A 17,786-nucleotide genomic window follows, 5' to 3' on the forward strand; every position below is an offset into this window, starting at 1 on the left:
GTGTTACCAAGAATACGTAACAAGAATTATTATAATTAACAATAACAGCCCACCCGCCATCCCCCCCCCTGTATACTCAAACTTCAACCATAAAAGTCTGTATCCAATACAATATTCATGAACATATTCAACAGTTAATACATATGTAGTACCAACATTCTCCATCGAGCTACATCAACCGATCTATTCCATTAGCGCAGTAAACATGCAGGCGATTGATATCAGGGTGTCTCTCCCTCACCATGTCCAAACAGGGTCAAGATGGCCAGATGATGGGGGGGGGACGCAGTGGCGTCTGGAAGGTGAAAATGAAAGTCACTTGTTCTAAGTGTGTAAAGCACTGCTGTGTAAAGGGTTGCCAGTGGTGCTGGTGGCTGCTGGTGAGATTGAAATTGAATTTTTTATTTGAAAGTAATACTCTGGAGTCTACATCAATTAGACATCTATTATTCATTGCTCCTCATCTTTTCTTTTCCTTAGTTGTCTATAGGCTCCATACCTTGCAAATATGTGATAAAGAGCCTTCTAAAAATCAAGTCAAGGGTCAGTCACATGTTCATCCATCCTTTCCTCTCATGTCATTTTTCTTGACATTGACCTTGACCTTTGACCTTTTCCTCCATTGGATCTGCTGGGCTTCCAAAGACCACTGGGTAATACCTACCTACCTACCTCTATGTTTTCAGCATTTGTTGTGTTCACAGTCTCACACTTCCACAGATGCACAGAGTTTTTGATTTTTTGCACATTGGGTTGCAAATCCATTTCATTATTTCAATATTTTTGTAGCTGACATGCCTTGGCTGTTTGGCTATGTGAACTGGAGGTTCTAGTTCTCATGAGTTTTACACTGACTCGCATTCGATCTGCTTCTGCAGGCACCACAAACTCAAGTGGTGACCCGGGCAAAATGAGTAATGCGAAGAGAGTCTCAGATGAATTTCTGATTTCTATTTTCAGATTTTCATCGGTTTTTTCGTTTTTTTTTTTTTGTTTTTTTTTTTTTTTGTTTGAGTTTGTGTTTTGTTCCGTTGTCATGTCATCCGGTCATACTGTTAATTAAATTTTTCTCTTTGCTTTGCGCTTTTTTTCTGTTGCTTAACTTTGTTTTCCTCAAATGTCAACAGCTCTCATCTGGTCTTTGGTACGCATTTTTTTGAAATTCTGCAGCCTGTATTTCTCTGCAGCCCTGTGTTTCCTCTCCAATCTTTTATTTGTTTTTTTTATTGTTTTTTGTTTCTTCTTTTCCGGGTGTTTTGTATTTGTTTCCTGATGTCTTCAATTATAATAATGGTCTATGTCTATAATTTTCTGTTCGTACAGATTTGATTTTTCTAAGGTGACCCACCCTAGACCAGAGGGGTTCCTCCCAATATTCTGCTTTCTCTCTTGTCTTTTTCTCTCTTTTGCATTTTTCTCTTTTCTGGCGTACTATCTCGCTACACTGAAGAATGAGCGGAAAACGGATTAGTTATGCGAGTAAATCGCACGTGATGTTGTGGCTAACTTGCTAGCTGACGTCAGTTAGCTTCGCGTCGTTAGCTGTGCGTTTGGTGCTACTTCCTATCCTCGCGCTAACACGTCCACACACATTCATTCTTTTGCTCCACCTGGCCATTTCAGTATCAATGCAAAAATCATACCCTGGTGTCAAACTCACGCAGCAAAACAGAGCTCAATATCGATTCCTGTGGTGCTTTTTTAGATTCTGCATCATCACCTGTTTCAACGCTGTGGATGGTGGGTGATGCTTCACTTCTGTGGATGTAACACCCGCGATAGCTACGCCACATGTCAACACGGTGACATGAGTGTTATTTAGTTACATTTGCTAACGTGTTGTGTATTTTAACAGGATTCCTGCTTGTGGAATGGCAGCAGTTTGGCAGCAGGTTTTGGCAGTGGATGCAAGGTGAGACTCCTCACACTGCAGGCTTTTAATAGTCTAAACTGATGAAGAAGCTATTCAGACGTGTAATTGCTTATGGATCACTCGTGAGTTATTGTGTGTGCTGTGCCACTTCTTTCCCTGCCCAGGTACAATGCTTACCGCACGCCTACGTTCCCACAGTTCCGAACTCAGTACATCCGCCGACGCAGCCAGCTGCTCAGAGAGAACGCCAAGTGTGGCTTTGAGCCGGGGCTGCGCAGGCAGTACCTGAGGCTGCGCAGTCAGCTGCTGGCCCTGCGCTACGGGCCCCTGTCCGAGCAGAGCAGCTTCAGGGCCAGCAGTGTGCGCAGCTCCCGCACCACACTGGACCGCATGGAGGTCAGACCCAAAGAAACAGAAAGGGCAGGAAATGTAGAAGAGAAAGCGTAGAAGGGGGTGTCTGGTCTAATTTGAAAAATTAGACATAAAAATATCTGAGTTTGAATGAACATATCGGATCCTTAGACCTTCATCTGCATTAATCAGCAGCATAGCCAAACAACACTTTGGTTGCCCATACATATATATGCTGAGCAGCTTGGTTGAAATGGCTGGCATTGCCCATTTATTTTGAAAATACCATTAACTTAAAAGTGCATGGTAATTTTAATACGCTTTCAAGTATTATTCACCATTATTTTATGATTATTTCTGTTGAGTTCTGCCTTTACTTGTACTCACTCTTACGAGGTTCTGTCTTCCCCTGTGGCTCCCTTCCCTCTCTCCTTTCTTCGCCTCTCCTCCATTCTTCTGGGGCAGGACTTCGAGGAGGACTCCCGTGCCCAAGGGGCTCGTGGTCACCACCGGTCCGTCAGCAGAGGATCCTACCAACTACAGGCCCAGATGAACCGAGCCGTTTATGATGAGAGGTACCCAAAAGAACGCCGCACAGAGATCCTCAACTTGCATTCAGCCTCTTGTCTCATCGCCTTGAGCAATTGAATTTGCTTTGATTTATTTCTCATTTGAGTAATTCTGGTTTGGTTGCACTGAGTAATGATCATATCTCGTATATTGAGTTGTCAGCGGTTGTGAGGTGTGTTTTATTGATTATATGCTTACATGGTGTTTTTTTATTCCTGGCCGCAGGCCTCCGGGCAGTTTGGTGCCCACCTCAGTGGCAGAGGCCAGTCGTGCCATGGCAGGGGACACAACTCTGAGTGAGAATTATGCTTTTGCTGGCATGCATCACATATTTGACCAACATGTAGACTCTGCTGGTAAGTAAATAGTTTTTTAATTCATGATAATCCATTTGAACACATTAAGCGTCCACATTTATTCACTCGATCTTCCTCTCCTTGTTCTTTTAGTTCCACGGTTGCAATTTGCTAACGATGACAAGCACCTCCTAGCTTGCTGCTCCCTGGATGGCAGCCTCTCCATCATGACATTGTCCCCATCTCCTCCCAGTGTGAAGGTGACCCTGAAAGGTCACGGGGGTCCCGTCACAGACTTTGCTTGGTCTTTGAGTAACGACATCATTGTGTCGACATCACTCGATGGGACTCTGCGCATCTGGAACACGGAGGATGGTCGGTGCATCCGAGAGGTCAGAGATCCAGAATCCAGCGAGTTGCTCTGCTGCACTTTCCAGCCCATGAACAACAACCTGACCGTGGTGAGTCCCTTTTAATACATGTCATCATTTATATCTTCTCTCGCACTTATTCCCTAGTACCACAGTATTTTTGTTTTTTATAAACTATGTCTTTGTGTACTTAACTTAAAAACTCGGAAGATCTTTTTATATTTATATGTGACAGTATTATTCTTCTAATATTTAAAACATTTTAAAGGAATCTTTGAATAATTTTCTACTTTTAGGGTAGCATCACGACGGTCCTGCTGAGACGTTTGTATAATCCTGTTAGTTTTGTTTACCTAAAACACAAAAGTCAATGGCTGTTTCTAGGCTAAATGTTTAAGTTCAATAACAGTGGTGATAGCTTTTTATAGTAATATCTTAGTAAATCAGTTATGATTCAGAAATCCTTGTAAAAAAGTAAAATTCTAGAAATATTTAAATTAGGGGTGGGCACGTTAACGCGTTAATCTTGCGTTAACGCATCAATTAATTAACGCCGACAATTATTTTATCGCGCGTTAACGCAGGTTTTATTATTTATTTTATTATTGTAAAAGTGTGTTGCTCACAGGCTTTTATTTTGTAAAAGTCTGCTACTGATTGCTGCGGAACCGGAAAAGAAAGTCATTCGCGGTTTAACAAACCAGTGGAGCGAGGCTTCGGCAGACAACGCTAGCTGCAGGGAGGAGATCAACCAAGGCAAGAGAAGCGAACCAATGCCACAGCGAAGTGGAGAGCTACAGACTGCAGGCCGGTTAGTTAGGGTGACCAGACGTCCGGTTTTCCCCGGACATGTCCTGCTTTTGAGACCTAAAAAATGCGTCCGGCAGGGATTCCAAAAACGTCCGGGATTTTGCTTCGTCGGATATTTGTGTTTCTCTGGGTTTTCATAAACTAGTATTTACTCCTTACAAGTTTTGGAAATGGCATCTCGCTTACGTTCCACCTTCTTGCGTGACAGAATAGAGAGCAGTCATTGGTCGACCGATCTCAGGGTTGCCAGATACACGATAATTATCCTCCAAATACAACCATTTTGAGCCTTTGGTACGATCCTTCACCATTTCCAATCTGGCAACACGGAGCACCTTGCCGCCTCCACTAGTTGCATTGTTGTTTGTGCGGCATGCTATAAACTACTACCAACGCCGCCGCTCCCATAACGCACTACGCGCTGTGCGTAGGGCACCGAGTCCTGAGGGGGCTCCACAAAATAGGCAACAAAAAAAATCCTCATAGTTATAATAATTATAATGCCGATATTATTTCAGTCTAAAAATATTTGGCACCGTAGGCATGTATATCACAAAACAGGTGGAACAAGAGAGATGTTTAATCTCAGCAACATTCAAAATAGAAGTGCGCTATACACTACTTTTTAATTAATTATTGGATTTTGCGTATACAAATGCGATTAATCAAGGAAATCATGCGATTAATCGCGATTAAAAATTGTAATCGTTGCCCAACCCTAATTTAAATTAGTGATACTTATCGACCTAACAGTCTTGAATCGAGACGCCGAGCTGCTGTCCTTACCGTGGTAAGACGGTGACTCACTTCTTTGACATTTGAAACGTCTGAATTTAGATGAATTTAAACCTGAAAAACATTATAATTACCTCACTTGCCATGTCTCCGTCCCCACTCAGCCACATTTCACGGTGTTCTTGGTCTTTGAGGCACAGTCCAATTTTATCACACGAGTGGTTCAGAATTTTGTATAAATGTGCTCTGCTCGGGTCTTGATGTACCCATCAGCCAACACGCAATCAATGACGGTGACTTTTGCAGCTTTCATTTGCTCCTTAACGTACATAACATGCTGTAGAATTCTGAAACATTATGCATATTATTTTACTGCCTCCTTTTTGTGAGTCAGTGAAAAAAATAAAAGCATGCGATGACAAAACGTCTCAATAGGAGCCTTTCATCCCATCACAATGCCTGCGTGCATGTTTACACCATGCAGACATTGATTCACATTTGAGAGTTGAATGCCATCTATTGTTGCCAAAGCAAGTAGTAAATGTCTTGGATATTGAGTTTAGACTCTGCTTTTAGATGGCAAATACTTGAATTGATGAGTACATTGTCAAATTTAAGCAAAATTGTGCCCAGCCGTGTCCATTTACTGTTTATTAAATCGACATGAGGGACGTGGATATTTGTTTTTCGCCGACAGTCGGTACCAACAAGTGCCAGTTAGTTTATCCGCGCTCCATTGCTGGAAAAATGCCGATCCTCACACCCAGTTCCGTTTTGCAGGTGGGAAACAGCAAGCACCACCTGCAGGTGGTGAACATCTCCACCGGCAAGAAGGCGAAGGGGGGCTCCAGTAAGCTGACGGGCCGCGTGCTGTCCCTGTCCTTTGACGCCCCAGGGAGAATCCTTTGGGCTGGGGATGACCGGGGGAGCATCTTCTCCTTCCTCTTTGACATGGCCACAGGTACACTCCCAACATTTTCCATTTGGCAAACATTTGCCAGTGACTGAATCACAAATTCGGATTAGAATCGCACGCTCAATGTTATCTCTGGTTGAGAGGGTTAATGCATCTCTGGCGGTCGGCTTGCCCCTCCCCCCTCCAGGGAAGCTGACCAAAGCCAAGCGTCTGGTGGTGAGTGAAGGCAGCTCCATCTGCAGCATATCCGCTCGGTCCTGGATTAGCCGAGAGGCCAGAGACCCCTCGCTGCTGGTCAACGCCTGTGTCAATAAGCTGCTGCTGTACAGGTCGGTCTGTCGGGGGGAAAGTTTGAGAAAAGGCCGTTTTGTCTTTTGCTGGGATAAATATTTAAAGCCATCTTCGTTAGTGTAGCTTGCATGTAAATGATTATTTCCTTTGCCTTGGCAGGGTGGTGGACAATGATGGTACACTCCAGCTGAAGAGGAGCTTCCCCATCCAGCACGGCTCCCAGCATGTTCATAGCATCTTCTGCCCCCTCATGTCTTTCAGACAGGGGGCCTGTGTGGGTAAGACGTCTCTATGTACCGCCTGTGAGGTTTGATTAGTAAATGCAACCTGAATAGTAATGGGAGGTTACATAGGCTGAAAAAAGGATATGCAAAAAATAAAGAAATAAACATACTTGCCATGAAACCGAATTAGCAACCGTTCAGCAAATGACTTGCTTAGCTTGTATGTTTGAGTGAATTTGATTGGCTTTGTAAAGCGCTCATCTTATCAAAAGGTTATAGAAGTTCATTGTGTCAAGTAATTTGTTCAAAAGTTACGCGGCATATTGTTTGTAGAAGTGAGATGTGACACCCCTCCACTTCCGAGCTTTCCAAACGATCAGCATTTGATTTTGTTCGAGGCTCGTCTGTGTTTAAATTATCAGGCGCTTGTCTCCGAGTAACAGAAGCACCTCACTCATCGAAATACCTGTGAGGCTTCAGTTAGCGCTGTGTTGTTATTACACTGTTACTAAAGCCACAGAGGTTTTGCCACATGATTGCTTACTTTATTTAAGAAAGGATGTGAACTGACGCCTGAGAAGTCGCATCTCGAGATAGTTGAGCTGCTAGAAAAGAGAAAGCCCCGACGTTGGTGAGCGTTTCTGGCGTCGAGTCGCGGCGTCGCCCGTCATTAAGAGAACTCGCTGTTCAGCTTCAGCGAATACGAGGGGAAATTGAAGTGAGCCGGGAAACTATCGAATTTAAGTGAGCCCCAACGGAGAAGGCTCTTTTCATCTTCTTATTTGATCATTCCAATACACGGACATTTTCACAAGAACCTGGCCATCTGGAATCGAGATAAGTGGCGACTGAGGAAATGGTCGGCAAACTGCTTTGTATCTTGTATTTCCACATTCCTGGATCTACCGGTTGCCCTTTTTTTAATGAAAGCACTACCTGCTGGTATGGAGAGTCATTTCCTCCCCCACAGAAAGTTCATGCTCGTTGGCTTTAGTCTTTCAAGTGCAACCTTTTGACCAAGACACGGGCGATGTGAGGCGAAGTCGGCCTCGGCTCGTGCTTGGATGTCGGTGTGTGCCCGGGTCCTCAAAGACTGAACTGTGCTTAAAAGTGATTTTAATCCCATATCTTGATGTTGTTCGGAAGCGGCGTGAACTATTGAGGCACCCATTTGCAATCCATAATGTATCCATCATTTATCCTGCTGTCCTTGTAATTTCTCTTCACCGGTTTAACTATTTCCTCTTCTGATTTCCCGCGCAGTGACCGGCAGCGAGGACGCCTGCGTCTACTTCTTCGACGTCGAGCGCAACACCAAGGCGATCGTGAACAAGCTGCAGGGTCACGGGGGCCCCGTGCTGGACGTCAGCTTCAACTGCGACGAGAGTCTGCTGGCCTCCGCCGACTCCACCGGCATGGTCATCATCTGGAGGCGGGAGCAAAAGTGACTGGTCCACCAATGCATTGCTTCCCTCCGTACAAATGGCCCTGCCGCCCCTTAACCGTCCAATCACGAGTCTGTAGATCTTCACTGGAATGTAACGGGCCGCATTAAACGTTTAACGACAAGCCAAGTGCAATCGGATAGAATACCATGCTGTGTAGGTGGTAGGGATGTTTTTGAAATACAAGGGATTGGGGTGGGGGGGATGTGTGTGTATGTGTGTGTGTGTGTGTGTCAGTACTACAGCTGCAGATCAGAAATAGTTTTTTTAACAAAGAGCACTACTCCCATGCATGTGTCATGGCTTACCTCTGACTTGTACGGATATAACTGAATTCCTGTGAAGAGGCGACAGCGTAATCTTCCAGAGAAAACCGGTCCAACACTTTGTATCACATTGACGGTCCTGCTGGCATAGATCTAGTTCACTATTTATGTAACTGTTACTCAAGCAGTGTAATCGAGTGTTGTAAAAAAAAAATTTTTAAACACGCCTTGTTTGCTTTCAATTCTGCAATTGCCTGTTTGCGTTTAAGACCACGTGCATGACATTGAACTCCGTATCAGATTATAGGGATATCAAATAGATTGTCACAAAAGACAAGTGCGTTTTAAAGTACGCGTTTGTACTAATCTGTGTGTGTGTGTGTACGCAGTTCATGCTGGTTGCAGATTCATATGATTTATTTGAGGCACATTCAGAATAAACTACTGAAACTGTCGGCAGTCTGTGTTCTTTTTTTCATTTTTCTTCACACAATATATTTGAAGAATGCAAGTTAGCAAGTGTAAAATAGTAACAACAGCTTACTGTAGAAAGGTGTAGCAGAGTGTTAGTCATCGTTTGGTTCTTCATGATCTACACACGAGTCCCTCTCAATGACTAAGAACAATATACCGTTGCATTTGGATCTGAGCTATCAGTGATATTTTATCATGAGATAAGATATTGCTGTAGAATCCTGAAGGAACTTTAATTTACGTTTTGCCTGTCTGGCCATGAATCATAATATTCACATTGATCATTATTTATTTTGCTCTATGGATGTAAATGTTGCTCCACCATTTTGCTCCAGTCTAAAATATCTAAAAAAAACAGTTGGGATTATTGGTTTAAAGTTTTTTACAGATGTGCATGTTCACCTGAGGAGGAATACTGACTTTGGTGATTCTGACTTTTCATCCTCCTCAAAATACTTTCGTTTATGACCAGCAAATGGACATTCACGTCAACCTCAGCTGTACTTTGCATTTCGTGCTAATCGGCAGCGGTTGAAATGCGTACACAGGAAAGTAAGATGGAGAACTTGGTGAACAAACCTGTTGGACAGCATTGGCGTGATCACTGAGCATGTTGACATTTAGCCCAGAGCACTGTATTGTTCAACAATGTACGTGCAAGTATCTCTTTTAAAGCACCAACAATCAAACCCTAAAATGTCCCCACATTATTGAGGTTTTGGGTCAACTGTATATAAATACTGTATTTTGTCAACATCACCCAGCTGTAGTTAGTTGAAGCTACACGAGTAAATACCCATAATGCATCAGTTTCCAATCTGATCGCTTTAGATAAAGTCATATCAACTGTTGGTCTTCGTGGAGGCTGAAGAGGTGAAAGTATCAAGTATTTCTCAAGAAAAACGTATGTTTTGATTAGCTGAGGCGTCTGACGACCCCCAACATTATTTATTTGATCTATTTAATATTTATTGGAACTCTTTGATGGGCGGTTTGGGAATCACTGATCACAACCACAGATTGAAGCTCCTTCACATATAGACATATAGGCGTTTAAGCATTACAAATAAGTGTTGCATTGTCAGACTAGTGTGTCATGGCAATCTCTGCCTTATTTGCAGCATCTCAGTGGAGGAGAAAGATACACATCATTTACAAAACATTGTGATAGTGGGGTAAACAAAAAATCCTTCTGGAAAGACGGTGTGCTTATGAATCTGTGATGTCGTGTTTCACACACATTATGTCGGATTATGGGCCAAAAGCAGCACCTTCATACTCGCAATAGTTTCCCTCTCAAGGTGGGTGGGGGTAGCATTGTGACGTGTTAATGTGTCGCTGTGGGTGTGCGAGCACAATGAGCGGCTGTCTAGGTCACGACGAGGCTTTGTTTGGAACGGGCAGGAAAGGTGCAGATAAAGAAAAGAGGGGAAAAAAGGTTTTCTATCCAAGAGTGCAGCACAACACTTGTGGACACTGAGTGGACCCGAGTGCTCTGATTGGACAATGCAACAACTCTGCGTCTTCAGAACACACCGTGGGCGAGAATGCTTTTTCACAAATGAGTAAGACAGCCGTCGTCGTGGTGTATGTTGGAAAGAAGTGGGAAGAACACTTAAAATAATATGAATCTCCAGCAGCTCTGGTGAGACAGAGACGCAGTCGGATGCAACCTGTTCAACCTGGACTACTTAGGAGATGTTCACACAGTTGATGCTGCTCACCATGGAAACATCTTTTTGTTTTTTATCCGCCCCGGTCTGAGGGCTGAAATAAAGACAATGGAAATGATCTCTCTATTCAAAATCCAGGCTACGCAATCATACGATGGCTGGATTTCTATCAGGCCCTAATTATGGTTCAACATTATGTTCTCCCCATTCTTTCTATTTTATTCAGTAATGTAAGAAGCATAATTATGTGCTGTGGTTGGTAGCATAAGCGTTGCTATACAAATATGATATTCAGGGGAGTTAACCCTTAACAACATTTAAAATGCTTTATATTAGAAGCAGTTGTGTCTTTTAGGGTTTGGTTATTTCTCTCTTCGAGTGGAATCCTGATACTTGTTAAATCAACTTTTATTCATCCAGAGAGTAACTGAGTCTTAAAGAATGAAGTCTGTTTATCGATTGGATACCGCATTTAACCAATTGTTCGGTTTACGCTAAAGATTCCACAGCTGCTGCTTGAGACCCCTGCTACACAGGAGAAGCTATTTTTATTGACCTTATTTTACAGTCTCCATTTGGGGATGTTTGAGCTCGATCAAAAAAATACATCATGTCATAGTTCTGCTTTGGAGCATCAAAATAACTGAATCCTATCTTCTTTGATTTTATAACACATTTCAACAACATCAGAATATATTGGATTTAAAAGACTATGAAATACATTCTTTCCTCAATTCAATACAGTCAACGGTTTTGCCTCTGCAGTCTCACTCAGGAGGTTAAGGTGCCCAATGTTATCAAACTTTAAACAGGTATTGCTGTGTAACTTTGTATGACACTGCCAAGCTTTGAGCACAGGACTCTTCTCTATTTGTGTTCGGGTTAGGTGTCGTATTTGTCCTTATCTGGTTAATTTTATTCATCGACGCTCGTGAAAGTTACATCGTCTCACTTTAAGTTCAATCGCAGGAAGATTTAAGCAATTTTTGACCACAAAAAACAACTTGTTAGTTCCAACCACGTTTTTTGTTCCCATAAAGTTCAGTTCAAGCCTCGTATAACAATTAAATTTCATTCTTACTCCTCAGCTTGTGTATTTGTACAGCTGTCGCCACAGATTTGAAATGTTGGTACTTAAGCATGTTGTTCGGTCATCAGTGGAGAAGAAAGCGTCGTGAATCCTTTCAGATTTCATGCAGTAAACTGTACTAAACTAGAGCAATGTGTAACAAATGTAACCTTTTTCGTGTGGTATAAATTCAGGAACTAAAAATGCCTACAGGATGTAATTTGTGCCACATGTAACGTAAAGCGTAAAGCGTAAAGCTGTGAAAGCGTAACATCCAGACAGGTTTGAACTCAGAATGCATCAAAAGTAGAGTCTTTATTGATGAGTAGGCAAAAGAACCACCTCAGTTAAACTGTACAGTTACAGAATATCATCTCGCGAAAGAATGCCAGACGTAAAAATTATGAACCTCAGTTCCCGCTTTACTTCGTCCTCCCATATCGACATCTGTACAAGTTGTAACCCCCAGTCTTGACTCTATGAAATGCAGTGGAATGCATGCTAATACAGTATGCAGTGCAAGTGTCCACATTTAGAAAATTGACTGCACAAATATACAGTATATACGCCTAACATACTGTAGGTCTGACATTTGTATTCTCTTCTTAATTTGGAGAAAACTTCTTATCCTCTAAGCCGGTTACCACACACCACACATCTCTGGGGTCGCATCCAGCCTGAAGGCGCTTTGACTCTGAACTCACTGGTCCAGAGGGGGACAGTTACGTTGGTTGGGTGGATATAAGAGGGCCCGGAAACATTCAAGTTTTCTTCCAATTAAGTGCCACTTAATTTCTTCTCTTTTTTAGTATTCTGTTGAGAGCATAACAATACTTTAAAAACATTCCCAAAATCATCATTAGCTAATGATTCTTTTTTTTTTTTTTTTTTAACGACGTAATTTCCATCATCATTCAAGACATTGAATTCTCTCGCCTGTTGTTTTCTAATTATTCTGTTGCCTTTTTCATAATCCCTCCCTACTTCACATTTGCTTGTACACTGAAAGAAAATATGACTGCATTTTTCAGTTATGGAAATCCATTTAAAGGATACATTTCCATATGTATACTGTTCAATTTTGCATGATTTTGAGACACCAAGATGAGCCTGCTTTCATATTGACTATATAAATACTGGAACCTATTCTATCATCATTATTTCTCTCATCTTTCTCCTTCCCTCTTGTCTCACCCACACACCCACACACACATACACACAAATGCTATATAAAAACACACAAGCAGGAATATACATTCCTGTACAGTCTGTACATTATGAAATCAAGTCATATTTCAAAATAGTGTCATCTGCTTAACATGTATAGTTTACAAATAAAGGAAAACAGGCATTTTTTTAATGATACAAAGAAACCTGACACGCCCTAAATCAAGTCCAAAAAATCAAGCATGTTAGGGGCTTCTTGGGTTCACAACAACTATTTCAATGCATCCAAGGTTATTGGGTCCATTCAATATTCTGCAGTCTCCTTTGAGTTACATGAAAAGGCGTCCAGGGTGGTCTATGAATCCATTCAGACCCCTCGAGTTCCTTGACGTGTTTCAGAGTTAGTAACGCTCTGAGCAACACTTTCTATTCACAGTCCGCAGCAAATTTCTTCAAGGATTTCAACCTTTTGTGCCTCAGGTAGTAACACTCTGGGGCGTGTCCCATTGAAATAAGGCAACATTATTTTTAAATGGCATCTGTCACACTTTCGTTGGAGCGGTGATAGTTGTGATCTTTCCTACTCAGTAATCATACAGTACATCATCAGGAATACAAACCATCAACGTGTCACCCGGACTTTTCTGGGTTCAAACCTCTGCAGCGGACCCATTTATTCAAATATCAACATTCTTAATAAAATGGCACTGTGCCTGCACTTGTCGGCAAAACATTGGATTTTGTTGTGCAAAACAACAAAACAGACATTTAACCAAGGTGCATTCGATCGCTCCTACTCTCCAAGTTCTCCCTTTAAAACCTGAAACATTCTCCTAATTATGAAGCTCCGATCTCATCACATGATGCAGTAGGCCTCGTCCTGGGGAAGGTGTTGTTTAGTCCTCCAGTAGGTGGGAAGGTGAGCTCTCAGCACTTTCCTCAGGTCCTCGTTGAGCAGGAGGCAGAAGATGGGGTTGACTCCGGCTTGGACGAAGCTCATCCACACTGTGATGAAGAGGTACCTGTGAGGGATGGTGCAGGACTTGACGAAGACCCTCCAGAAGCACGCCACGATGTAAGGAGCCCAGAGGACCAGGAAGAGCAGGGTGATGGTGTAGAACATCCTGCCCAGCCTCCTCTCTGACCTCACCTCTTCCATCCCGAGCAGCCGTCGATGTTGATGATGTAAATTTTGCCTGATGCCCAACAGAGTGGGTGGCATGGGACCGCGACCGAACCCCGCGATCCAGTTCGCCGCAGCTTGACCTGTGGCCCCAGGACCGTGGAAGGTCCAGTTCTGGCTGATAGCTGGCACCAGCTGGACAGGTTTCATCTTGCGGTGCCGGTACTCAAACAGCAGCAGCTTGGCGTAGAAACCGTGGGTGGCCAGGACCACCACGGCCAGCATGAGCATGAAGCCCAGGGTGTCGTTTGTCTTCAAGTAGCGGTGTTCAAAGATGCACTGATCCTCGTCGCGGATGAACTTGTACGTCCCCACGTCGAAGACGGGTGGGAACGCCATGGCGACGGCCAGAGTCCACACCATGCAAATGATGGCGGCGCAGGTCCAGATGGTCATGCGCTTGGCGTAGAATCGGTGGTGGGCGATGGCAAGGTAACGGGTGACTGCCACACAGAACAGCATGAAGGCAGCGTGAAAACAAAACAGCACGGCCATAAAAGCCACAACTTTACAACTCAGGGCACTGTAAGTCCAGGCCGAGCTGTTGTGGACGGAAACCAGCACGAAGGGGAAGCAGGCGGCGGAGCGAACGGCGTCGGCGAGGCACAGGTCCAGGAGAAAGAAGTAGGGGGCCTTGTGAAGTGTCCTGTCTCGCAGGACCAGCAGGGAGACCAAGAGGTTGCCTCCCAGGCTGACACAGATGATCAAACCCAAGAACACCAGCTTAAAGTAGACGGACACATCGGTGGCAGAGATCCCTCCACCGCTGCCGCTGCTCCCGCCGCTGTTGCCCCCGCTGCTGCCGCCTCTTGCCGTTCCACTCTGCGAAGCCAGCACAGCCATCAAACTGCCTGGGCCATCGATTGGAAAGCTCTGGTTGGCCATTGTATCACCTTCCACTGGAGCCTGCACTGGTTCGGGCCCTTTTATAAACACCACTGATCCTCCTACAGCCGTCGTCTCCCGCGGCGCTCCCGTCTTCACAAGGAGAGGCCGTTAGGATCTTCTCTACACGACAGACTCATCTTTCCCTTTGTCCACAAGCTCGCCACCTGTGAACAGAGACACCGATTTTGAGGGATGGGAAAACAAGATGTCTGACGTTGCTTGTTCGGTCTATGACAGCCCACGAAACGGAAACAAAGCTTACATGTAACAGCGTGGATGTAGAAGTGCGGTGTTGGGCAACACAGTGGGAATCTGTGCCTTCCTGTTTCTCTGAGGCTGGGATCACATCAGCAGCTCTACAGCATGCCAGCTCCTTGGCTCTCTCAGTAATTACCTTGCCCGTTGCTAAGATACAACAGCTCACGTACTTTGTGCAAGTGTGGGTGTTTGAGTGAATGCGTGGGGGTGTACGGGGGGGATGGAGCAGACACGGTACAACCAACACTCGGCGTGTCCACCAAACAGAGACCTCGTAAATGAGCAAAGAACAGGTGATGCTCGCTCTCCGCCGCTCCGTTCACGTCTATGCGCGTGACCGTCGGTTAAAGAGCCCAGGGTGTAATCTGTACCATTCACAGCACAAAACAAATATTAAAATAGAATTGCAGAGCCGGCAGCCATCTTTTACAATCTTTTTTAAAAAAAATGTGTTTCTACCAAAGGCCTACGTGTGAGAATGTGACTCTTAAGGAAGGAGCGAGGAAGTTATTATTTATCATAGTCAGGCTTCGGTGTTTGAGCAAGGAGCCCACAGTAAGTCTTGTTTCATGAAGACGTGATTAAAAATGTGAACATTTTATTTTTTCTGAAACAAATCCAAGATGCTGCATCGTTAAAAAATACACATTTATAGCCGTAAGGTAAAAAAATACAACATAGCTGTGCTTGTCTGGGTGGGCCGTGTCTATGTAGGCCATGAAACATAATGTGATCTGCTGTAACTGAGGGCTTGTTTTTTATCATACGTAACAGCCCTCTGCCACCTTGACAAATAAAATTCCACATGATGAGATGGCTGTCATGTCAGCTAGGCCTGAAACACCCTGAAAAAACGATGAACAGGTGTCAAAATCACCTCTGCTGTGTGTGTATGTGTATGTGTGTGTGTGTTAGGGAGGGAGGGAGGGAGAGAGAGAGGATAACCTACCTTTCATCCCTTCATCTTTTTTTTTGATATGTTCTTCTATCACGGCAAAAAAGAAAAAGGATCCCAGTCGCTTTGTTTCACTGTTTTTTAAATCGAGAGAAAAACACACAATAAAGCCTCATCCTCGCGCTGCGCTCTCGGACTCGAACGACACCTGTTATTCATAAATCCATCTGGAGGAAATCGAATTGACCAACATAGAATAAACACAAGGCTATATCTTAATTATAATCAACAGCTGATCAAACCATCCAGGGCGAGGACTCGGCCACATTTAAGAGACGTGGATGAAAAACATCCCCCGCCACCGTTCGCAGCCTCGCGCAGAGGGGAGGTGTTCATTTGTGTCTGAATATCATCCGAGAAAACAGATCGGGTGTTGCATCGCGTCGAAGATGAATTTCCAGGAGGCTAGCAACAGACGCGATAAAAACACATATCTTGATCCGTTCACATTTATCCAAATGATGTCAGATTTTTTCAATGCTGATAATAACCCACCCACAAGCGTTAGAGAGGGGACACACAGATCCGCGCATCCTCTACATGAATCGTCTTGGCATGTATATTGGGCTAATGGCACCAGAACAATTAGTCCACACAGACAACCGCCGCAATTCGTCTCTTTTCCCCATCTTTCAGTAATAAAAAAAAAGAGATGAAGAAGAAGAAGGAAAAAAAGGCGATGTATTTACCCCGAACTGTTAATATGCAGTCTTTGTTTTGCTGTCCAGCGAAGGTGGACTACATCTTAATGGTCCACAATAAAAAAGCCTGCGTGACAGAACAAATACATTTCTGACAAATCCAGCGATGTCACGAGGGGAGGAGGAGGACGAGGAGGAGGAGGACGAGGAGGAGGAGGAGGAGGAGGCGCTTCGCCAAACGATGTCGGAAAAAAAGAAAAAGAAAAACAACGCGGCTGGATTAGGCGAATTATTCCTGAATAATCCCAATTATGGCTGCTTGCAAGGAGGCAGCTCGCACATTCGCGGAAACCGTCGGTTTTATTCGGAGGGAGGGAGGAAGAAAGAGAGAAAGAGAGATAGGGAGGGGGGAGAGGGAGACTGGGAGAGAGAGAGAGAGAGGGAAAGAGAGAGATAGGGAGAGAGAGACTGGGAGAGATAGGGAGAGAGAGAGATATGGAGAGAGAAAGACTGGGAGAGATAGGGAGAGGAAGAGAGAGATAGGGAGATAGGGAGAGAGAGAGAGACGGGATAGATAGGGAGAGAGAGGGAGAGAGAGACTGGAAGAGATAGAGAGAGACTGGGAGAGATATGGAGAGAGAGAGAGAGAGCGAGAGAGAGAGAGAGAGAAGGCTATTGTGAGCAATTTGATAGTGCTGTTTTATTCTCTCCGGCATCATGTAGGCTACCTATGACACAGCGAGGAGCTCCAGCTGTAAACAAACTGTCTCTGATCGGTCTCCTGCTGGCCTTGGTGGCAGACTGGAACCGAAATCACACACAAGACAGGGCCGCAGCAACGAGTTATGGGTCCTCTAGAGGACATATTGGGCCTTCTTTCGGGTTTTTTAAAGATTATTTATCTTGAGGGAGTATGCCATGAAACAAAGGTCCCAAGGCTGGAATTGAATCCGCTATCCGCAACCACTCGGCTGCGAAGCCATACACCCTTGTTACAGAATAACAAAATACTACTCAAATTCCCAGCCATACCGTAAACATCCCCAAAAAGGCCAACCTGCCACAATGTTTTATTTTTTTATTTCGACCATGCTTCATTGCTTGTCAAATCTGACATTTAAAATGTGTACCTCGCTAATCTTTAATTAATCACTGCTACCGTGCATCTCCCATAGTTAAAAAAAGAAAAACTTTTTAAATATCTTATCTCATTGAATAGTTTTCCTTACAATATTCAGAATATTAACATTTTTGCAAACAATAATTGGCTAAGAAAAGATATGTGGAGGAATGTCTTCCCTCTGAGTGTTGTTACTGGAGTCTGTGGTGC

At 43.9% G+C, this 17,786-nt stretch overlaps 2 protein-coding genes across 4 annotated transcripts; one reads left to right on the plus strand and one right to left on the minus strand.

Moving 5' to 3' along the window:
• Positions 1–1,722: 1,722 nt before the first annotated feature.
• On the plus strand, positions 1,723–8,603 carry wdr13 (WD repeat domain 13). Of its 2 annotated transcripts, none has more exons than XM_056423865.1 (9): positions 1,723–1,740; positions 1,856–1,912; positions 2,690–2,799; positions 3,020–3,150; positions 3,244–3,551; positions 5,787–5,967; positions 6,110–6,251; positions 6,373–6,491; positions 7,701–8,603. In XM_056423865.1, the coding sequence occupies exons 1-9, from the start codon at positions 1,738–1,740 to the stop codon at positions 7,883–7,885; spliced, it is 1,236 nt and encodes a 411-aa protein (XP_056279840.1). In that variant the 5' UTR covers positions 1,723–1,737; the 3' UTR covers positions 7,886–8,603. The 2 variants fall into 2 exon arrangements, with proteins under 2 accessions (XP_056279840.1, XP_056279839.1); XM_056423864.1 differs by lacking the exon at positions 1,723–1,740 and adding an exon at positions 2,038–2,269.
• A 3,056-nt stretch (positions 8,604–11,659) lies between these two features.
• On the minus strand, positions 11,660–16,554 carry LOC130199579 (probable G-protein coupled receptor 173). 2 transcript variants are annotated; one of them, XM_056423218.1, is made up of 3 exons: positions 16,505–16,554; positions 15,810–15,889; positions 11,660–14,766 (listed from the first exon to the last, which is right to left on the minus strand). In XM_056423218.1, exon 3 carries the CDS (start codon positions 14,597–14,599, stop codon positions 13,388–13,390), a length of 1,212 nt encoding a protein of 403 aa, XP_056279193.1. In that variant the 5' UTR covers positions 14,600–14,766; positions 15,810–15,889; positions 16,505–16,554; the 3' UTR covers positions 11,660–13,387. The 2 variants fall into 2 exon arrangements, with proteins under 2 accessions (XP_056279193.1, XP_056279192.1); XM_056423217.1 differs by having other exon boundaries at positions 15,810–16,548.
• Positions 16,555–17,786: the final 1,232 nt, after the last annotated feature.

The sequence above is a fragment of the Pseudoliparis swirei genome, chromosome 9, assembly GCF_029220125.1.
Source record: "Pseudoliparis swirei isolate HS2019 ecotype Mariana Trench chromosome 9, NWPU_hadal_v1, whole genome shotgun sequence".
In the NCBI taxonomy this organism is placed as follows: Eukaryota; Metazoa; Chordata; class Actinopteri; order Perciformes; family Liparidae; genus Pseudoliparis; species Pseudoliparis swirei.